At 31.9% G+C, this 24,786-nt stretch overlaps 1 protein-coding gene across 1 annotated transcript; it reads left to right on the top strand.

Annotated features, from left to right (window-relative positions):
* Nucleotides 1-6,044: 6,044 nt before the first annotated feature.
* On the top strand, nucleotides 6,045-23,293 carry HELRODRAFT_86550 (hypothetical protein; the record flags this gene model as incomplete). The annotated part of the gene is made up of 6 exons (XM_009027934.1): nucleotides 6,045-6,124; nucleotides 12,796-13,018; nucleotides 16,434-16,610; nucleotides 21,931-21,957; nucleotides 22,781-22,930; nucleotides 22,991-23,293. Coding segments are annotated over 6 exons (960 nt in total), but the record flags the coding sequence as incomplete, so codon positions are not given.
* Between the last annotated feature and the right edge of the window lie 1,493 nt (nucleotides 23,294-24,786).

The raw sequence follows: 24,786 nt of genomic DNA, 5'->3' as shown, positions 1-24,786 counted from the left end.
AGTTAGAGAAAGGCTGGATAACTTGGTCGCGGAGGCAGGAAAAAACTGGCTGTCATTGCCAATCAGCAGCTGTGTATCCGAATATCATTCTTTTTCAAATAGGGAACCTGCAAATCAAATCACTAAAAAGTTTTGCAAAATCATTTAGAATTAAACTTCGCAATCAGCTTCAATCTCACCATTACGAAAACATCAACTGCTTATGGAGTAAATCCTACAACAGCTACATTAAGATCCACAACATGCTTCTTCTTTCAAAAGATGTGAAATTGACACTAAGCGTTAAAGACTTGCCAACTTGCGAACAATGAATTTATTCCAGTATCATCTCTGTTCAGATCACTCCGCCCTAATATTGCTCTTCTTCATGGAGACGTGATCGAAATCCTGCCACGAGTCAAACTTCTTGAAATCAAAGAACTACAAATTATCTAAATATTCACAGAACCTCAATAACAACTTGATTGACAATATGAATTATTTAAAAATAATTATTAAAACTTTTAAAATCTCCGCTTTAGGTTTCTTCAAACATTTTCCTTTATCGCTTGTCAATTTAAATTGATCGGATCAATTTTACAGTAATTAATCAACTCTGCCATATCGTCGTCATATTTTTTTTTATTATTATTCTTTAAAAATCAGGATCTGACAGACGCAGAAACTGTAGCAACATGCAAGGCAATAAAACAAAATTAAACAAATAAGTGAGAAAATAAATACAAAAAGTGAGGAAGAAAAATGATAAAACATGAAAAATAAAATATGTTAGAATAAAATAAATAATAATAATAAAAAAGTAATTGACGATGGAATATAAAATGAAGTAACGGCAAATTGATAGACTAGATGATGACTTACTGAGTTAGTGAGGTGATCGATAAATAAAGGCTAGGCCTGTGAGTAAAAAGTTTTAATGAGTATTAATATGTTTGTTGACTTATTAATAGGCTAAATGATAACTTAGTGAGTTAGTGAGGTGATCGATAAAAGTGAGGTGATCAATAAGTATAAACTAAGTTCAGTAATGATAAAGTTTTCTTAAGTGCTAATATGTTTAAGGTGCCTTGTGATGAAGGTCTTTTCCTGGTATGTAGAAGGACGACGACTTGATAGTTATGTTTGCGCTGACGAAGGTTGTGTGTTGTAGTTTTGATTGGTGGTAGTAGAGGATGGATGACGTATACTATTTATACTCTTTGTTTTGACCGTAACTGCAGTTTAAACTGATTTTATTTCTCTTTGTACTCATTCATTTTAACTTATTTATTTTATTTATCATTTAATTATCGTATATCGCGCTAGTTATATTATGATTTTTTATATTTTTCATTGTCTTTTATAACAATAAAAGAGTTTATATTATTATTGTGTTAGCAACCGAACGAAAGATTTGATTGTGTTTAGCTTCTTCAACAGTAATTGAGATTTATAGACATTTCAATATTCATCATATTAACGATAATTCAAAAAAAAAATTGAAAAAGTACTTCGACTTAATCTCAGTTCAATTTAATTTTTAAGTAGTGTTGTAAGTTGTTGTAAGAAGTTATTCAATTTATCAAAATTTTACTGGTTTTTGATAGATAAACAAACTTCTTTAAACACAGATTTGTTTAAACGTTTATTTGAATGTCAACGGTAATAGAAAACTAAATAAAGAACAGCTAAACCTAGAAATAAGTTAATTCAATAATTTACAGCTCAACTCCATAATCCAATCAACTCCAACCTATTTATATCTGTTGTGTTTCTCATGTCTGGTATGTGGAACTGGATCGCTTTTCTTAAGATAGATTTTGTTTATGGCAATCGTACAATTTTGTGAGCCAACTTTCACATCTAGCCTAAGGTTATTGCAATTCTAGTGTAATCTAGAAACGTTTATGGGGTATTGGGGGGTGTTTGGCTTCCATAAGTTTCCCTAAATACTTGTTAGTGGCGGTAAACTATAACGCGGAATTACTGTCTTTCGTTTTATATTTCTCTTGTTATTGATAGCCATTGTTTCTTTCACTTTGTCTGCAAAACCGTTGTACATAGTTTTTTCAAACAATCTCACCATGTTGATATGTTTTTTCCTGGTTTTCTAGGCTATATTTTGATAAAAACACTCCTCGTGTAGTAGATGTACATTTGTATCTGTTTATGACGTTTGTTTTGCCGCTTTGAACATAAGGCCATATGCAACGGCATCTTGGAGGCTGTGTTTATTTACTAACAAGAAATCTTGGCAAAACTCTGGATTTTGCAAGGCTTAAATAGATCGATTCCAGCGCAGTTTCGATTTTATGATCCTGGTTTGACGACGGGTAGGATAACAAAGTCAGTCGTTTAAAATCTTTTGTATTCCTTTTCCTGGCCGTTGTGTTCTGTTCCGGAGTCTTTGTGATTTCTATACCTGCTTCATATGCTCTTTTTTATACCGTATGTTTAACGCAATAATCATCGTTGTCAAATTGAGTTGTTTCTCCCCATGGAATGTTTGCAGTACTTCTGCATCGAGGCTTGTACTAACGCTGTTGTAAGGTCTTTCTCGTTTCAGTTATTGTTGATTGCTGCTGCCTCAAATTGGTTTTTGTAAATTTTTCATGATGTTTCTCCATCAAAAATACCGGCGCATTTAGCATTTTTGATCAGTTATTATTGACTGTCGTTCTAGTTTTTTGTTTTCGTTTTTTTGTTTATTCATCCATTTTTTAAATCTCTTGTTTCGGCCATCTGTTGATACCAAAATAAACAATAATATAAACAATAATTCCATAATTCAAATATTTTACTAGGCCGAAGAGCACTGTCGTTTCCTCATTCTCACGTTTTATTCTCACCTCGAATTTCATCTATTCTCACATCTTCTTTCATTTTTTTCTAGGTCTTTCCTTCCAATATTTTTAATAATTACGCATTTTTATGAAATGGGCTTTCAATATTTTGTATTCTTTAATAACGATTCTGTTACATCTTAAGAGACAGCCCATTTACAAATTTGCCAAGCACCGTCGGCAATGTGGGATTTGATCAGAGGGTCGAAGTCGTTAGAAAGAGAATGGAAGTCTAGCTACTTGTCATTCATTTACAAAGTTCAGAGCATATCTCAATATCATAATGGCAAAATTCATAAAGGTGTGTCTTTGATTAAAACGGAAAAGGAACTGTAAAAATTGATCTAATGAACTTAAAAGCCGAGAAAAATATTAAGACTTAAACTTCTCGGACATTTAATGCCAATAACGCAATTTTAATAAGATCCCTTTTTCTTACGGGTTGCCGATGAAAAAATTATTAAATTATGGAGGCCTGATCTCCTTTTTTTAAATCACATATCAACCTAGCAGAAAAAATGCGCAACGCATTTGAACAGATTGTAACAAAGATTAACAAAAGTTCAGTCAAAATAAAAACAATTAACTAAACAATTCGTGAGCCAAATACTTTACATTATTTCTGGGTTGAATGCGGAAAAATCAGCAATGTAATATTAAAAAAATAATTTTTACATTTTTTATGTCTAGGGCGGCTTGATGGCCTAGTGGTTAGGGTAGCCTAGTGCTGTTTTGATGACCAGATTCGAATATGACTAAAAAATCTCCACCTATCAAATATTTTGCCTGTGATGCGTAGTTTCTTGTTTTATCAATGTAATTTAAGGCTAAACTGCAATTGGTAATTTATAATGTGTTGCATTGTCATTTGAATCTTGACAATAGTTTGTTTTGTTTACACCTATATATATCTGAAATTAAAAAATCTTTTCTTTTTAATTTAAATTTTTCTTTGAAAGGTTTATAAAGTCTAATATTGTAGTTGAAAGTTAAAAAATTGTCGATAAAATGATTAACGTCACACAATTTATTTTATTTTATTATTTTATATGTTAGTTATTTCAAAATAATTTTTAACTTAGTTTTATTTAATTAAAATTAACTCTATTTTGTTATTTATAAATGTAGGTAGGTCCTAAATTTCGATCCAGATCGTTAAAATTTCCGGGCCTTATATCAGGGTGTACAATAGATTGGTTTTCTGGCTGGCCCGAGGATGCACTATATGCCGTCTCGCATCATTTTCTCTCCGATCTCAACATGGTACAACTATTTCTTGTTATTATTGAAGAATAAGTTTCTAAAAAATAAATAATTTTGCGTTTTAAAATAATTTTTCCGTATTTATTTGTTAACGTTAACATTAGCATTTTTTATTCATTCTTAAAATAGGTCTCAATATTGCTATTTCAATAGTTTTGGATAGCAAACCAACAAAAAAAACACGAACAGTTTAAAATAGAAATTTCTCGTGTCCGTCTACTACTTTCACGACCCGGATTCGTATCCTGCAGTTTTTGCAGGTTCATCCGGGTAGCCGACCCCCGGCCAACCCAGCCGTCTATCCTCCGAGGTCGGTAAATTGTTCAAATGGGCGCTGAGTCAACCATTTCAATGGCTATCATATACTCAGCGTATATAATGCACATAAACGTCAGAGCTGCAGTAATAAAGATTTTAAAAAAACTTAATATTGAGAGTTCATTTATGAAACGCGAAGTCAATTTACGGGTTTCTATCAGTGAATTTTTAATTACAAATTTAATTCTGAACATGAGAAAAATAAAAAACTCATCACTGCTTGTTCTACGTTCCTTGGTAAGAAACCGAATTTACAATTAAATTTAAAAAAATCAAAAACATATATTAAATTAGGCAATAGATATTTTGACAGAATTTATTGTTTACTTAGGTTACATTGTAATTAATTTTTACTTGAGCGTTTAATATTTTATTCTTAAAAATCTGGTGTTTAATTTTTTTTCATTAGTTTTGAAAGTAAGATCTGTCGGATTTTCAAAGTTTTGCTTGAGTTTAAATATTATTAAAAAAAACAACTCAAGAAAACACTAAGTATATTTTAAAATATAAAACTGCTAAAGACATGACAATAGTGGTAACATAATAAAAGTTTGCTGCTGACAGACAATATTGAATAGATAGCTTATTGCCAAAAACTTCAATTATCGCCGATGGATGGTTTCATTAATACTTACCGATAAAAAATGTGAAGTGTTGGTAAAGACAACTCAAACTCGGTCTAATCTGTATTGACATGCGGTGTTCCGGAACACTCGGCACACTCTGAGTAATCAAAGCTATCTATTTATTATCTTGATTAAGATAATAATAATCATCTTAAATTTCTACAGTGTCAATAATTGAATCAGTTCCGGCAAGCAAGAATAGTATAAAATTAATAACAAAAAATCATGTTCGAATCAACGTGCATTCACGACCATTTTGGTGCACACACTTAGATATACGGAACAAGATTTGGAACAACAACGCAATTGTAAAATTTAATATTATTAGGCTTCTCTTTTCAATTTGTTGAAATCTGATTTTAATACTTAATATCTTACACAATTTTTCTAGACCCGTCGCTTCTGAGTTAGGTCAAGAATTGGTTTAGTTTGAAAAAATTTTCGTTCTAATGAAGTTTGTTTTTTACCAGTTTAAGTACTAAAGTCATGAGATTAATCAGTTTCTGACAGGGTTGGATAAACTTTCTGATGGTAACATTGAACATCAAATTTGTTTTGTTAAGCTGAATAACAAATGTCTAGGTTTATTTTGTTTTTTTTTCACTTATTTCACATTTTTTTTCACTAGCCACACAAACTGGCTGACGGGCGTAATCTATGGAATCGAATTGAACTTGGAATTTTTTGATTTGTGGTTTATGCGAATGCGAATATTACATTCAATATTAGTTTTGAGAGTGGTTGTCAACAGGGTTGCTTTATTTCATACTGTCGATAATTTCATTTTATTTATTTAATGTTATAATTAAGTTTTCTCATACGCGTCGTTAGCCAATTCTTTTTTATTTTCAATGTTTTATAACATCGGTTAATTTTTTAAGATTCATTCATTTTACAATAATGCATTTATTTTTAGAGATTTAGACCGAATTACGCTATTTTAAACGATTGTGTTCTCAAAACTTACTGCGAAATATAAAAATAATTTTGATATTTTAAGGTTGTTTCAAGGAAAGATACAAAAATACATGTGATAAGATGTATGGGAGATGTTCATAATATCGTGTCTCAAAGTTGTACATTATATTTTCAAAGGTTCGCTTTATTGTGATGCACGTGTGTATGTTTGTTTGTGTATGTGGGAAAAAATGTTAAGTGCACGCATGCATGTGTAAATATTTTATTTACTTTTTCATTTTTATTATGTTTATGCTTATGTGTGTATAGTTCTTAGGGTCGGAACTAGCGTATTTGCCAGAGGGGGGACGAAACCCAGTGTGCCGTCCCCGCCACGTTATTATTATGTTACAGTTGAACCAAAAAACATTTTCAAACATTTTCCCCGCTCTCTTTTTTAGCTTCAATGTCATCTAAAATATTGAAAATCAGCATTTTAAACATTTTATGAGTTATTTTCTAATTAAAAATTATTAATAAAATGTTATAACGTTTTAAATGAAGCTTACCTACATTCACAATTAGACAAATAAACTTAGGATGCAGCAAAACTGGTTGCTCGCAATGAAATATTAAAATCAAGAGCTGCACTAATTAAAGAAGAAATTAAATCTACTAACTCGAGAGGTCCATTTCTTAATCTCAACAAAATTCAGAATTTATAAAACGATCTAATCAACACTCAATAACAATAAGCTGAAACTTTAAATACATTTTTCATAGACAAGATCAAAATTATTAATGGGAATATCAACAATCATCTTTCTAGTGTTCAAATTTTACCTGCTTCTCACAATGCAGCTATAACTCTTGAATCTTTTTTAAGTTTCTAGTTAGTAACTCTCTCAAAAGTTTTAGAAATCATTGAAACTTCTTGCAAAAAAACTTCTCTTGATCTCTATCCTAATCAAGTTTTAATAAATTGTAGTGAAATATTATCAATGATAATTTCACAACTAGTTAATCTATCTTTCTCAGTAGGACTCTTTCAATTTATCCTTAAGATGGCACAAATTTTCCCATTATTAAAAAAACCTTACCTGGATTCAAATTTTCCTTCTAATTATAGACTAATATCTAATCTCTCCATTTTATCAAAAATAATTGAAAAGTTAGTTTTGAAGAGACTTTTGCCTCATCTAACATCTAATCTAATTCCACTATCAGTCTGCATATCGTGTGAATCATTCAACAGAAACAGCACTTATACATATTTTAGATAAAACTTTCAATTCAAGTGACAGCAAAAGCATCACTCTTCTGGCAAGCCTTGGTATTTCTGCTGCTTTTGATACCATGAAATTTTACTTAAGAGTTTTCCATTGGAAATGTTGCTCTAGCCTGGTTTAAATCCTACCTAAGAGATCGATATCAATTTGTCAAAGTTGACGATTTTTCTACTTCATCTATAATATTAGAACAAAGTTCTGTCATAGGCCCACTGCTTTTATCTGCCTACATTTTCAACAGTTTTACATACCTTTCCATCAATATGCTGATGGTACTCAATTGATTTATACTATTAATCCTCGCAATGCAACTCCTGATATCAATAATTTAACAACCTGTATTTCCTTACTTCATTCATGCTTTCTGCACTACAACATGAAACTTAATCCTTCCAAAAGTGAATTCATCAAGTTGAGTACATCTCATCAACTTAAGGCAATCAATGATATAGACAAAATTTACATCAATTCTACTCCAATCACATTAAGCTATCAAATAAAATCACTCGACGTCATACTCGATACAAGGTTAAGTTTTGATAAAGAGCAATTCCAAGAAAAAGAATCTTTTAAAATAAACTTGAATCTGATGAATGTAAACAAAATTGAAGAGAGGCAGCCACCAGAAGAGTCCAATAAAATAAAAGTTGTCTTGAGCAAGAACAAAGATGAAAATGACATCCAACAATCACAACAGCAAAATGCTGAGCAGAATGTTACCATCCCATCAGCAAATTCACACATGAACGATTATCTCCTTCTAGTTCTCTCTCTTCCTTTTCTTTTTTAACAGCAGCAGCAGCAAGATCATCACAGAAAGAGAAAAGCAGAGCATAGTTCATCGTCCTCACACACATCTCATTCTAGAAATTATTTGCAGCTGGACAGAATGTTGCATGAGAGGCCAGAACAAAATTTGAACCAGCAACAAAAACGGCAACCGCGTTTTCAGCAACAACGCCATCATCAACATCTCATGAAACAAGATAAATGTCAATCACATTATCAGCGACAAAAGCAACATCATTACGAGAAACAAGTTAAACACTAGCGTTATCAGTACCAACAACCACATCTTCAAAGAAGAGTAAAAAAATCAAATTCAACTCAAAAAACAAACATTTTTCTATTTGAATGGCTCCGTCTCTTGCGGGGGAATATTATGAAAATGAAATATCTCCAGCAATAGCAGTAACAGGAACCAACTTATTATTACCAAGTCGATTTTTATTCCCAGATTCAATTGAAGATATAACATCTAATCAAATCAAACTACTAGCAAAAGAAATGTTTAAACTTAATGACTACCTAACAACTAACAATCAACATCACTCTACCCCAAAAGCTTACGTACCAAATGACCTTTCAAACTGTAGTCACGTATGGTTAAGCGTAGATCGAGTACGTCGTCCACTGGAAGCACCATATACAGGCCAAGTGATTGAAAGTGATTGAACGTAACGATGAATACTTTAAAATTGAACTGTTACCAGGAAATTTTCAAAATGTGTCAATTGATCGATTAAAGCCAACTTGTTTATCATTACCTCTAACAGCCAAAATCATAATAAACAACAAGAATAGTTCGACAACGAACAACAAACTTTCTACAACAGATTCAACAAAACCAGCAACATCAGACACAAAATCTACTGAAATACCAAAAACAGCAACAACAACATCATGCGCAACAACACAAGAAACAAAACCGACGTCAACCAAATCCGAACCAACAACCCAACACTCCAGAAAAGGGAGGCGAATAACATTCAACAAACGAAATGAATATTTTTATTTTTAAACGGCTCCGCCTTTTGTGGGGGAGTATTGTAGGGATCAAACATTCATTTATAAACTCTCACATATAAATTATTATTAAAGATTATTGCAATTTCAATGTTACTTAATCTATGTTTATTTTTATGTCTTTGCTTCTCTCTCGATTTTTTTCCCTTTTCCCTGATAGATTGTTAAACAAAGATAATATTTTATTACGCCTGAATTGTGTTTGTTTTATTTATTTTAACTCACAACAAGGTGTCTTGTTAGTAACATAAATTCGTACTAACAAAACTATCATTTTAAAGCAATGTCACATCAGACCATTCCTAGCAACAACAGTAGCGTCTTCATTAATACGATGTCTGTCTGGTTTTATCTAAAATGAAAAACATCCTTACCAACAGTAAAATTAGAATATCGACAAAATTAAAACTCTTAGGGTGTTACATTTTTTCTGTGCTAACTTACGACTCTGAGTCCTGGACAATTTTTAAAGAAATGGAAAAAAAGATTAACGCTGCTGAGATGTGGTTTTTGAGAAGAATTATAAAAATTAGTTGAACCTCCATACTTCGAATGAGGTATTAAAAGAGTCTGGTTATGAAAAGAGGAAATTACTACAGATAATCTGACGAGACAGTTAAAGATTTTTGGTCACATCATGCGGAAGGAAAGAATGTAAAATACAACAACTACTGGAAAGATTGCAGAGAAAAGAGATCGCGGTCAAAAACGAATAACATTCGTGATGTTTTTGTGTCACTTGTTGAATATCACCACATTTCAGCTATTACAAAGTGTTAAAGATTGGGTTTTATAGAGGTGCATGGTCGTCAATGTCTTGAAAGGATAAGGCACGAGAAAAAAAGTTTTATCTAGACTAGACTATTGCAACAGCTTATATGGTATCACGCAACAACAAATGAATCGTCTTCAAAAACTGATGAACAAGAGTGCACGTATTGCAATGAACATAAAAGTTTCAGCACATCAGACTAACTCAATCAACAATCTGAGGTATCTTCACTGGCTTCAAGTCAGATGTCGTATAAATTTCAAAATTGCAACAATAACTATGATGACGTTACTAACATTACAGCCACTGTATCTAAGGGACCTAATTGTTCTGAAAAAATACCCAACAAATACTTTTGCTTGTCAAAATATCTAATAATAATCCATCAACATGCTTTAACCAACATCGCAAACCGTGCATTTCGTCATTCGTCATCATCAATTTGAAACACACTGCCTCACTTCATTGACTATTTAAAAAAAACTGAAAACTCATTTTTACATTTTGCTGGTGTAGCTAGTCATATTTTCATTTTTATTGTCTATATTTTAAAGTAAATTATTTTATTGATGGTAGTTTTTATTCTTTATGCTCATCATAGAAACATTTTTATAAATCTATAACATATTACATCTATTTTCTGGCAAAGAGCACTTCAGTTGCTTGTCGTCATCATCAATTTGAAACACACTGCCTCACTTCATTGACTATTTAAAAAAAACTGAAAACTCATTTTTACATTTTGCTGGTGTAGCTAGTCACTAAATAAATTATTATTATTATTATTACTAACATTAGATTTGTTGAATAACGTCTCTAATTTTGGCGTTAGTGACGGTATATCGCTTTCTTTTTTCATTTTTCTACTTTTCTTTAGCAATTTTTCTGTATTCGGCTCCACTGAGTTTTTTTTCTGCCATCCATATTTATTTCCAAACACGAAAACGAATAAATTAAATTATATATTTTTGCAGCGTGAAACTAATTCAAAATGGCTTCTCTGCAAAACTCAGATAAACAAAAAATTACAAATAAGATAAAGTTTCATCTTTTAATATTTACATTTATATTTTAATGTTAATATAAAAAAACTTATAAGTGGAATAAAAAAACTGATACAAAAAAATCTAATTTGCTTTGATCCAAATTTTGACAAGTGTGAATAACTTTTTTAAATTTTTTAAAACTTTTCAAAATTTGCCGCCCTTGAAATTTGCCGCCCGATGCGCTCTCTTTCTTTGTCCCCCCTCTAGTTCCGGGCCAGATAGTTCTTGTCATAGATGACTCGATGTAACAGCCTCTAGATATGATGTTTTGCAAATAAACTACAAATAATATAGTAGGCACTGCATTAAGCTCTCGCTTGTTAAACGTACCTTTGTTTATTTGTGTTGCACGTTGATTTATAATCCTGTAGAGTTTTGATCATCGTTCATTTATTGAAACATTTGTATTGTTAATTGTTAGTTTTCTTTTTTTAAATAATTCCACATTGTATTCAATATTTTGTTTGTATTTATATATAAATTGTGAATAAATGCTCGGCTTAAGGACGACGCCTACCCATCAAAAAATCTGGATTTTCGCGCTAGATGGGTACGTGCTAATCTTCGTAGAGATTATGATTCAAACAACCAATCCAAAATTTGTTCCTTCCACTTTGATTAATCAGATTTCGTAACATATTCTGGTGATTGGTATGATGAAAATTGAACCTAACTGTGGAAATCGCCAGTACTGCTATGAAGAGACAAAAATAAAAGTTAGAAGATGCAGTACCATCAAAATTTTAGAATGCACTTTCATATTTGTCCACTCCAACGCAACAACCTCGATCGACACCAAAATGTTTATTAGGTACTCGTTGCGTATTCGATCTTGAAAGGACAGAAAAAGCAGCTGAAGAGTTCCTTGAAACTGATTTTTAGACTAATTGTGGATTGAATGACCTAAAGCATAGATGTCTTGATGTAACATTTATCCGAAAAATGTACTTTTCCCTCAAAATTATGAATTAACATTGCATCATCAAGTAGTCAAACTTTGTCAATTAAATACTGTTATTGTTCAAATAAAATTTATTGGTCTTAGCAAGCATGGGAGAAATTATTCTTCACAATTAATAGTATAGGCTTATTTAATTTATTCATCAAGCTCCTCAGCATACACAAAGTTTATTGAAAGTAAAGCTTTGTGTTTTCCACCAATAAGAACTTTGATATAAGTTAATAGACTGGACAATGCTTGTTACTTAATTCTATGTTTAAATTCTCTTAATCAGTTACAAAGAACTTGTTTTTTTACAAGTGTATGTTGCAAAGTGAGTCGAATTCAGTGGAAGTCAATTGTCAACAGATGGTGAAGTGGCCAGTACATTGTTATGCTTCATGGTAAAATCATAATGCCATTAGTATGAAGATATGGTGGCCGTATATCTCATAAATAATCTATCAGCAAATCAATTATTTGTAGTTTTTTTGCAAGACAGACTTTTAGCAGCCGAAATAAATTGTCTGAAACAGATCACGGGAGTAAGTAGATTCCAAAAAACAAGAAACGACAACATCAGAAAAAAAAACTTGGTGAAGAGAGCAACATAATATAAAGAATCGGAAAAAATTAACTTGGTTTAGAAATGTAAACAGGATGAACTTAGAAAAACCATAAAGGCCTTTATTCAATCGTATAGAGGGTAAGAAAAGACATGGACTGGCAACATCAAAGAAGACTTCAATTTTAAAAAACACAGAAGTCGGAAAAATGACAAAAGATAGAAGAAGATGGAGGCTCTTTGTGACCAGCTATTGCCGCTCTGGGCCGGTAGACAGCAGATGATAATGATTGCTTAACAAGACTAATGCGCGCAAAATGGCCAACTAAGCAACATGAGCGTTTAAAGGTTTTATATCTAATGGCTGTTACATCGAGACATCTATGGTCCTTACGTATGAAAATTTTTATTATCTTTTGTAACAAATATTTTCTTATCCATTTCTTGATAGATTTCGTCGTCAGACACATGTTACTCCTAAATCATTTCTTGGTTTTGTTGCTCGCTACAAAGATCTTTATACAAAAAGATTAACTACAATTCAAGAAATGGCTAACCAAATGTCAATTGGACTTTCTAAACTTGATGAAGCAACTCTTTCGGTAGACATTTTAACAAAAGAATTGGTAGTAAAGGAAAAAGATCTAAATCTTGCTAATATTAAAGCTGACAAGGTTGGTTGATTTCAGATTTTGTGTTTTTTTCGCTCTAATGTATTAAATATTTTAAAAAGCTACTGTTGAAATTACTATTGAACTTATTGATATCTGAAATAATTAAGTTGAGTTTACAACCTAATTTTTATCAAATCTGTAGAATTTTTATCCCAACCGCTTCCACCACGGCCGTCGCCGCCTTTTTCAGTTATCGCTAGAGAGTTGGTAGTCAGCGTAGTGGCGATCGTACACGCTACCGCCCGCTCGACACCGCACATTTTCTTCGTGTAGGAGTCACTTACCTGGCCGTGACTCGCCTCTACAACATCTTCCGACCGAAGGGTTGGACAAATAGACCGGCCTTTCCGTACGCTCGCAAGTCTTCCGTCAAGCGTCGACTCATGTTTTATTTATTATGAATAAAAGCGCTGTATTACAAATTAATTCTTGAAAAATTTTGTTACTCTATATTATAGTTAGATTATTCAAAAAAAACTTACTAATTAAGATGTTAATAAATTATTATCATAAAAAATGATCAAACCGTATTCGTATATTTAATATTATTATTATTGTTACTATATTAAAATTATCAATATTATCAATGGAATTTTACCCAAAACTGGATGAATTGACTAAAAACACCCAGATGTTGAGGCGATGCCCTACATTATATAAGTATGGAGTTTTTCTTTAAAATAAGCTTACAAAATATAGCTTCTTCTATCTATGGGAGAATTAATTAAAGCACTGCTCTTTGCGGTGGCATCACGTTGGTCTACGATGATGCTAAAAAATTCTAAACATGTGTATCATTTGAATTAAAATATTGGTTAAAACAGCGCAAGCTACTAAATAGCGCCATAATCGTCACACTCGGAACGGAAAATAAAGCAATTTGTTTAAGAAAAAAACAAAACTGTTTTAAAACAAGGATAAGACGTTTTTCTCTAACGTAGAACTTTTTTAGTAATTGTTTTAATTCTATTTTTGATTCATGTTCTTTTTCATCTAATAAATTGAATATATTAAAAACTTCATCTCACTTTTATAATGTTAATATATTAAATTTTAATTGTAGAAGTTTGATAAACAAAATTGATAATATTGATTCACTTATAAAATCAAACAATTTTTACTTTGATACCGTAACACTTACAAAACTCAATATTAGTTTTTATTTAGAAATTTGCTAAATTACAAAGCTTCATTATAAATTATTATCTTAGATTTTATTTTTAACAAGTTTTATGTATATATATATGAATTTATTCACCACTATTTTGCATATTTGGACTTTTAATATTTTCATATTATTTTTATAACATTTGATTTAATTCATCATATTTGCATATTTTACTTTTGAATATTATTTTGTGTTATTTTTTTTCTTCCAAATTTATTTGACAAAAAAAAGTCAGGAGATCAAAAAAAGTAACAAAAGGACTTGCGAAGACCACCCATGACTAAAATCAAACAAAAAATAGTAAAAAAAAACAAAAAACAGAAAATACATTCATATAATTAGTTAAATACATTTAGCAACCACGTTAATAAACAAATACATTGCATAAAAAAAGTAAAAAAAGTACACAACATATGAAGGTCATACATAAACACAGTCAATTAGCATGCCCATATGTCATTACAGCGTCTTTTGCACATAGCTTAAATCTCTTCAAAGACAGATGTGTTTGACCATCCATGGCCAAATCATTCCATATGTTTGGACCCCTTTTTATCCAGCTACGCTGGTAGGTGGAAGTTTTAAATTTTTTTAACAACAATTGACCCGTTGCCTGGTAGTTGACTGAACCCTATCAAAAAAATTTAACTGCTCATAATCTTTATTAATAAGTATTTTATAAACAAATACCAGCAGAATAAAATTATGTAATTGTTCTATTCTAAGAATTTGATGGTTACGAAACAAGTCATCAGTATGATCGCGAAAGTTCAAAGAAAAAAATATTCGCATAAAACGTTTTTGCATCACTAAAACTTTATTGATCCAATATTTACTGGCGGATCCCCAAAACACATATAACAAATGTATAATATAAAACATATTCCATATAACAAATGTGGATAAAAAAAAGAATAATAAAGTAAGATCATTGACATGACATTCAACCTGTCTCTCACTCTAAACAGAATCCCAACTGCACGGTACAGCCTATGGACGATCATGTCGATGTGCTCATTTCATTTCAGATCACTTTGTATAACAATTCCCAATTATTTTACCAAATGAACCCGTGGAAAAGCTATGCCCTGGATAATCAGCTCCAAGCCACTCAGGGGCACCTTGTTCGTTTTTATCGAGGGACCAAAGATGACATAACAAGACTTGGATATATTCAGTCAGCCGATTGGACAAAAACCAATCATAAATCACACTAAGCTGGCTATTCATCTCCGTAAATAAGTCCAGCAGGCTTTTACCTGACAAAAAAATACTGGTATCGTCAGCAAATAACATCTAAGTGCATCTATCGGATACAGAAAAGATATCGTTCACAAATATTATAAACAACAAAGGTCCCAATATGGAACCCTGAGGCATACCTGTTAGAATCCTTAAAGGGGATGACACAACATTGTCAATAGAAACATACTGACTACGATCAGTTAAGTAAGATCTGTACCAATCAAGAACAATTTCACGAAACCCATATTTAAACAATTTTCGAAGCAAAATTTCATGGTCAATCACATCAAAAGCCTTTTTCAGGTCGATAAAAACACCTAAGCTGAAATTATCTATATCAAAGTTCTCCAAAAGAGACAAGTGAGACAAAAGAGAAAGAGACAATGGCTTTCTCAGTAGAGGACTTCGGAACAAAACCGTATTAATGTTTATTAATCACATTATGTTCAATTAAAAAACTGAAATGGTTAATGAGAAGTTCAGAATAAGAGTAGAAGCTTTAGCCTGTGGTTTTCTCCGTAGGCGTATCTGATCAATTGAAAACTACGAGTTTTTTCTACAGCTGTCAAAGTTGCTGAGCAGCTCTGTTCAGGGCCATACTGCTTATTTCAGATTAAGCAGGATCCTAGAACAGTAAATTAAAAAATAAATTATTTCTTTTTTTGTACCGTTAACCGCGATTTTTGTTTTTTCAAGATTATTGACGTAATTCCGTTGCTCAAAAAACTAGATGATTTGCAACCTGGAATGTGCTATTTAGAGAGAAAACTATTGAACATTCTACTCAAGAAACTGTACTTGCTGCTGAACTTAAAAGATACAAAATTGACATTAATGCATCGCCTGAAAATAAATACTACTTAATAAATAAATGTTTATATTATTCAAAAGAAAAAAATTAAACAAAATTATTGATTAATAACAAACCAATTTTCAATTTATGAAAACTTTTTTAATCACAATCATCTAGCAATTTATTAAATATTATATATACCAATAAAGGTTTTAGCTGAAGTGACAGAAAGTACCAGAGCAGCTGAAGAGGTGAAGGCTGGAGTTTTAGTAGTGAAAAATCGGGCAGAATTAATTGTTAAAGAAATAGGAAATGAAAAAGAAATTGCAGAAGTTAAATTGGAAGAAGCCCGACCAGCACTTGAAGAAGCAGAAGCTGCATTGGGGGTTGGTGATAAGTTTTTCATTAAAGCATTCAATACCGCAAACTTTTCACATTAGACTAATATATAAAAATATTTACGATTATTTAATTAAAATATTAGTTAATTAGACCCTACAGCTTACCTCTTAACGTGAATTTTCTGATACTACGTATGTTTCTGTATCAATTTTTGAAACCAAAAGTCAGTACTAAAATTTCAAGTTCTGGTTCCAGATTGACATCGAGAACGTTTTTTCCAAATTATAACATTTGATACCGTATTAATAAAGTAATTTTTTGCTGCCGATATACTAATAGTTTTTTCACTCCAAATATTAATATCAAGATTTCCGATTCTTGTTCCGTTCCTCTTGCACATCAAGGAAATTAAAAAATTTCCTTACATTTGTTTGTTTTTTCGTTTCGTTCTGTTTACATCTATCATCTTAAATTTCAATAGTCAAATAAATAAACACGACTTGTCGTTGTTTTGAAGTGACTTGCATCAATCCACAACATCAAATTCGAAATAGCATTGTTTTTGAAGCCATTAAGGTAGAGAAAATCACATCGTTTCAATATCTAGGGGATGTTCTGAATTGTACTGGAACAGCTGAAGCTGGAATAAATGGCATCTCCTTGCTTCTGTGATACGTCCGGTTTTGTTATATGGTATAGAAACATGGCCAATGACAACCAAACTGGAACAACAACTTCAACGAACCGACATGAAATTGCTTCGATGGATGCAACGAATTAGTCTGAAGGACCACATCAAATCTACCGAAATCCTGCGTCGTGCTGGTTTAGATGATATAAAGGCCAAATGCCGGCAACACCGTCTGCGGTGGTTTGGTCATGTCAAACGAAGTGGAAACAGTGCCATAACTTTTCTTGCAGATGTTGAAGTACCTGGCACACGTCCCAAAGGCCGTCGTGGTCGCAAACAATCGAGTAAGACATGAAAGCTCTAAATTTAAATGAAATGGATACAACTGATCGTCTACTTTGGCGTAAAAAGTTGATGGCAAAGAAAACAACGTCCTACCTCGGGGAACCGGGTCTCTGGACGCAAAACGAAGATTGATTGATTGATTTAAATACTGAATTTTGACCAAGTATTTGCAGTTAAAAAAATTGTTTTCCATTTAAATAAGTTAAAAAAGATGATAAAAATACGATACGAAATATTGAAAAAATGAACCAGAAACTGACCAAAGCTGAAAATGCAGTGATGTTTCTTAACAATTTATATATAAATGTGTCATTGAACATTATCTTAACATACACATACTCAGATGGAGACAAGATGGAAGCGCCTGGCAAATCAGCAGGATGGACAAGAAATGCAGTAAAAGAAGAGAAAATGAGAGCAGATATTGAGCACGAAATGAGACTCAAAAAATGAGACAAGCAGATTAAAGAAGAAAGGAGGAGAGAAGATATCAGACACAAAAAATTAAATTTGTTGTAGGTGCCGCTTTTACAGCTCCTCACCTAAAATCCTTTTTTTCAAAAGGTTTAAATTGCATTGGCATTTAATTTGTAAGGATAAATTCCAAAACTCAACCACAAATCAACACACTGGAAAAGAACTTACAGACGACAAATAGGAACTTGCAGCATTCCTCAAATCAGCTTTAACAGATGTTCATGTACGTGATGACTACCGCGAAGTGCTGGAGAATACTTTAATATTTCTCGGCTGGGAGACTAGTGGGAGACGATTTATGGCTTCTGGAACGATGCACCAAAAAGGCGGATATCCAAGATAATTTACACCTTTAAAGTTTAATGTTTAAGTTACAATTTTTATTTTCTAAACTTAAAGAGCAAGGATTGGGTGAATTGTGCATTTTTTTTGCCAAAGTGTATGTGTACAATTCAGCACCTCTTTCTGCTGCTACACCCAACAAACGATCTTCAATTTTTGAGGTCCCTTCTATCATACAATTCAATCAACGAGAAAATTTCAAAAGCAACGCCAACCAAGCAGGACAAACAAAATTGGACACTTTAGATAAAGTACCAATTATTTTTAACAACATTTGTGACACCACTGGTTACACTGCTGACACTTGATTGAATTGTTACCTACAAACTGAACAGCTTTACAAACTGAACAGGGCCATCGTCCAGTAGCTGTGGATTGGATGAGTGTTCATTGCTTTGGTTTTGCTGATGTTGAATTTGAATCCATGATCGGCGAGTCTGGTGTTCCAATCTTCTAACATCTGTGATGCATTCTGCTCAGACGTGGCTGTTAAAACGATATCATCAGCATATACTAGATTCCAAATGTCACCAGTGCGTATCGGTTTTGTAATTTCTTCCATCACAGTTATAAATAACAGTGGACTGAGAATCGAGCCTTGGTGAACTCCAATGCCGATGTCAAATGCATCTGTGTTTCCAACCAAGATTTTCTGGAATGAGTTGTCGACGTAGACTCCACCTGATTGCTTCACGGGGAACCCGATCAAATGCTTTTTCAAGGTCTACAAAAATGTTTGATAGTTGTTGATGCTTTGCAAGGTACTTCTTTTGCAGTTGCCGAAGGATGTGAATTGCATCAATTGTTGATATTTCCACGCTAAGAAACCAAATTAATAATTTTCGATTGTGATGCAGGACGTTAATTTTCTTGCAATTATTTTCTCGACAATTTTCAGGGAGTGTTCTAACAGACGTATACCCCGACATGATGAACATTTCAATGGATCAACTTTGCCTTTGTATAGCGGAACCGTCATGCTATATTTCAATTCAGTCGGCTTTGAGCAATTTCTCCACACTTCACGGCAAAATTGTTGTAACGGTTGGATACCTGCTGTACCAGATGCTTTGATAATGTTATTTGTGAGTCCAGAGGGCCCTGCTGCTTTTCCATCTTTCATAGCTATCAGTTGTTCAAGAATGGCAAACGTCTTCGGCGGCGAAGGACGACCTAACACTACCCCAGTGGGAAGAACAAATTGTTGTCTAATTTGAACAGTGACTCTGTATTATAAATATAAACGTCAGACCTAAATTTAATTTTGCTTTTCTTCTCCTTTTGTCTGTTATTGGTTGAAACACGTGTACATTGCAATCTAAAATTATTTATGGAGCGCTCAACTCCTGACAAGTCAGAGAGATTTGCAAAAAAATGAAAACTGGTGAACTTGTCCAAGTGTTATATAGAAATTGTGGAAAGTAAAGATTTAAGTGGTTAGTTTAAAGTCTGGTTGACTCAGTTTGTCGTGGAAAATGTTGAAAAGAACCCTTATACCGTTATACTAGTTATACTAGAAAATGGTTTGGTCTGCCTGCGGGTTTAAAGGTTAAAAGTCAATTACACTCTTTCAAAGTTCCGAGGATTCAACAAAGCGCACAAACATCGTATATGAATACATGCTAAACGGCGCATCACACACAAAGCATGTGAAAGGCGGGGATCTTTTTATCATATCCAAACCCGGTTACTACGAAACAGCACCTGACGACCTTAACCATTAAGCCATCACGCTGCCAAGTTAGATTTAGCATGGGCTTTACAGACGTAGTACGGGTTTGAAACAACCTTTTAAGTCAGTGGTTGACGAATTCAAATGCATCAGAATAAAATTTCAATAGATACTTGTAAACTTGCGGATCAGTGTTAAACTGCTGTTGAAAACAAGGAAAAAATGGAAAGCCAGAAATTAAATAGACATAGCAAAATAGTCTTTGAAACTCAAGGAGATTGTTGGATATATGATATAGACTGGTTTCAATATAGGTGGTGGTCCAAAATCAACAAAAAAAAAACAAAAAGTTAGATGATTATTTAAGAATGACGTAAGGAGTATGACAGGGAAAGGTTGAAGGCATCAATGCAGCAGAATCGGCAAGGCAGATGTTTGTCGTGAGAAGATATGTTGCAGAAAAAGATCAGTTTGAAAAAAAGTTTGAATATGGCTTCTCTCTGCTTAGCTTTCTTTAGAGTAATATACGACCTGTTTCCAGCACAAGCAAATTTGGTTTGATGGAATTTGTCGGCACTGAACAAATTTACACTCTGTGAAAAATACGAGACACTCACGCACGTTTTGTCATCATGTCAGTACGCTCTAAGCCACGGTCGGTATGCATGGGGCCACAACAAAGTTTTGAAAAACGTGGTGGAAGTAGTTTGTTCAGCATAATTAGTTATTACTCTAAACTTCTCGTTTCAGGAAAGCAGAAGGTCTATTTACTAAGAGAAAGACAAAGCAACGACGTCAAATGTGATCTAATTAAAGATGATATATTTAAAAAAAAGCCAATGATTGGGTTGTGTACATAGATTTGGAAGAAAGACGGAGTTTTTCAAAGTACATCAAAGAAACAGGATAAGAGCTGACGTGATGGTAGCATCTGAGAATACAAATTCAGTTATTGATATTGAACTAATTTTAGTACAAAGATAGCCATGATTTAAAAATTGCAAAGTTTTTTTTAGTCTTTATTATTGCAACTCTGACATACGCAGAACCACTTACAATGTTAATAAGTGGTATATCTTTTATTATGTTTTTCAAACCCTCATCTATTGATTTGATACAGCATGTTTAAAGAAAGTTATTAGTAGTGCAGAGCAAGCTTCTTATTGGTTGTGGTTGAATAGAAACAAAAACATGTCATCTAAATTTGCAAGCCACGTTGTATGTAAATTTAAAGCTGAAATAGTAAATCACGGTTGCGTGCTTGGTGTAGTTCAAGAATATCTAAACGATAGTAAATCCAAGGACTTGAATAAATTGGGTGACAGAGATGTGTAGTTTGCCCAAAATATGGAATAACCTTTCAATAAGATTAAAGGAAATTGTTCCAGAGGAAGTTTTCTGACGCGAGCTAAAAAGTCAAGCAGATAGAAAGACACAAAAACACGCAAACAATTTCTTTTATTTATATATTTAGATTAATTTTTCAATTTAGCAATTTTTTATAAACACGTTGATTATTCACAAATACTGCATGTTAATTAAGTCATAACTCGCAATAAAAATGTTTTTTAGTTGTCAAGGATGTTTTTTAGTTTTTTCAGTAATGGTGATATATATTTAAATTAATAGACTATTAAAGCAAGTCATATATCTACTGTAAGAAAACTAGCAAAGCCTCCTCATTTAATAATGCGAATTATGGATTGTGTTCTAATTTTGTTGCAAAAAAAGTTGGACCACATTGCACCAGATCCTGAAAGAGCCTGCCCTAAACCTTCATGGCTGGAATCGCTGAAGGTTTTTTAACATCCTATTCTCTTTCCTATGAGAGGTTTTATTATTATTTTATGTTATATAGCTAATGGGAAATCTAGCATTTCTAAATTCACTGCTTCAGTTTCCAAAGGACACTATCAATGAAGAGGTATTAAGTTCATTTTTCATTTATTGTTTTTGTTACGTCACGTTGTTATGTTATGCCTAGATGTGTTTTGGGGTGTTATATAGAAATTGGAATAAATTTATGAAAAAATCTATAAAAAATGTAGATTTTTAATTTTAATAATGCATAACAACATCTCAAAAATTAAACATTTTTATGTTGAAACTCTTTTATAAATAAAAACAGAGTATAAATATATTAAAAAACAAGAAAGGTACTAAAAATTATTATGTAGAAATTGCAAAAAGTTGATTCTGTTGACGAAATTAATTGAGCAATGAGATAGTTGAAATACTGAAATGTTCTAGTTGAAATGTTGTTTTCATAATTGTCTTTTTAGTCTAATAAAAAGGAAGTGTTAATTGACATTGAATTAAATTTTGATATAGATATTTAAAAATTGTATATAGGATTTCTTATGAAATATTGATTGTTTTAACTTTAATATTTTACTTTCTTTTCTGAGATATTTAAAAATTTAGAGATTTATATTATCTAATTGACAATTAATAATATTATTAATGCTATTCTAAAAAAATTTTCAGAATTTCAATCATGTCATCTCAATTATATAACCGAGTTATTGATAATTACATTATGGGGAAAACAAAAATAAACTATAATTACTTTTTACAAAAAGATAAATGAGAAATTTTAATAAAATCATAGTTAAATTTTAGTTAAATTTTAAATTGAAAAATATCGTTGAATTTTATATTTCTTAAGATTTAACCAATATATGCAATATGCAATTAATATGCAATTGCGACAATAATTAACTTATTAAAATTTTAATATTAAAAAGATAATTGACTTGCTTAGTCCATACTTGGCCATGGAGGATTTCACACATGAAAACGCAAAAAAGGTTTGTGGAGACGTTGCGGGATTAGCTTCATGGATAAGAGCCATGTGTTCATTTTTTGCCGTAAATAAAGAAGTCCTACCGTTAAAGGTGTTTGCATTAAAATTTATTTATTTTTATACATTTCTCAACTATATTTCAATTGTTAAGGCTAATTTAGCCATTCAAGAAGCTAGGTTAGATATGGCGACCAATGAATTAAATGAGGCTCAAGCTCAGCTTGATGAAAAAGAGGCAGTTCTTGCCAAAGTACAGGCTCAGTATGATGCAGCTCAAAACGAAAAACAGCGATTACTTGATGATGCATTATCCTGCAAAAAAAAAATGGAAATTGCTTCGGTATTGATCAGCCGCTTAGGAGGAGAACACATCAGATGGACTAATCAAAGCAAAGAGTTTGCTGCAGAAATTGAAAGGTTAATGAATATTAAAATTCACTTTTATTTCAATTAGAATTTTCATTTGTCAAGTGTTATTTTTCTAATAGAGAAATTTTTTTTCTAATTTTAAATAACTGATGTCAGTTTCACTCCGACATCGCCTTCATCCAAACCTCTTTTTTTCTGTTTTAGATCATCCTTTTTTTTATTTTTTTTATATTATCATTCCATTTTAATGGGATCATTATTAGACACAACCATTTTTGAATAAATTAAACAATAAAATCGACAGGATAAACCATATAAACCTTCATGAATGTTTTAATAAAAATAATGAATAAAAATAAGTTTGTTTCCAACATTTGTCGACTAAGTATTTTTCTTTAAATTAAAAGATTGAATTAGTTTTAAATTCTGTTGATCAAATAAAATTTAATTAGCATTTGAAAAATGAAAAGTATAAACTTGTTAAAATAAATTTTTGTTGAAATAATTTTTTGGAATTAAAAAAACAACATAAAGTTGCTACAGAAAGTTATTTGTTTATTATTTCACCGGTGCCTATATATCCTAATAAAACACAATGCTTAAAAAATAAGCCACTTAGACAGTACATTCAATCATTCATTCATTCATTATTAAATAGTTTTTAGACTTTGTTGAAGGCATTTGCCAAAACGGCCGTCAGCCAAACTTCAGTTTTCAAAAAATTGAACTGATGAAACTTTTTATTGATGAAAAGTTGTACAAAAAACTCATAAAACACAAATGATGGATACAATGATATAATAATTTATTATAAAAACTTTACGTCCACGTCATAATAAATAGATGAACAAATATTAAGTAATATAGACATAAAAAAGTCAAAACTTTCGATGACAAATTACTATGCAAACAACAGAACTGTTTTTGTTGTTCTTAAAAATGATTGTAACATGAAAAAAAAGTCAATAATGAAAAGAAGTCGCCTGATATATTCCTTTAAATGTCCCATCGGTAAATCCAAAATATATCGGATACACTACTACTTCAAAGGCTCCATCAAAGGTGAAAAAAAACCCAAAATATTTGTGCGTGATCAACATAAACTAAAATATTCAAATTTAATGTTTATCAGCAGGAAATAAATAAGTTTTTAATTCTTTTTTAAATGTCACAAAATTATATCCGGGTCTTCTTAATGGATATGGTAGGTCATTCCAAACCGTCGGACCCGAGACCGTGATATCTCTTGCACTTATTTGTAGATGCCTAGCTGGAACTGCCAAAAGATTTATATTATGATGCAGATGACTTCGTGAAAAATTTATCTGAGATGTAAGCCGGTGATATTCCATTCAAGGATTTGAACACAGTCACTGCAACATTAAAAATTATTCTTTTCTCAATTTTTAACCAGTGAAGTTCATTCAATATTGGCGTTACATGATCAAATTTCAATTTTCCAGTTAAAGTTTTGTAGCCCTATTTTGAACTGACTGAAGAATGGCAATTAATCTACCAGGCAAGTTATAAAACAAACGTTGCAGTAGTCCAGCCGTGATGATATAAACGCATGGACCA

Source organism: Helobdella robusta (genome assembly GCF_000326865.2).
Source record: "Helobdella robusta unplaced genomic scaffold HELROscaffold_52, whole genome shotgun sequence".
Lineage (NCBI taxonomy): Eukaryota > Metazoa > Annelida > Clitellata > Rhynchobdellida > Glossiphoniidae > Helobdella > Helobdella robusta.
This window is presented reverse-complemented; position numbering and strand designations above follow the sequence as displayed.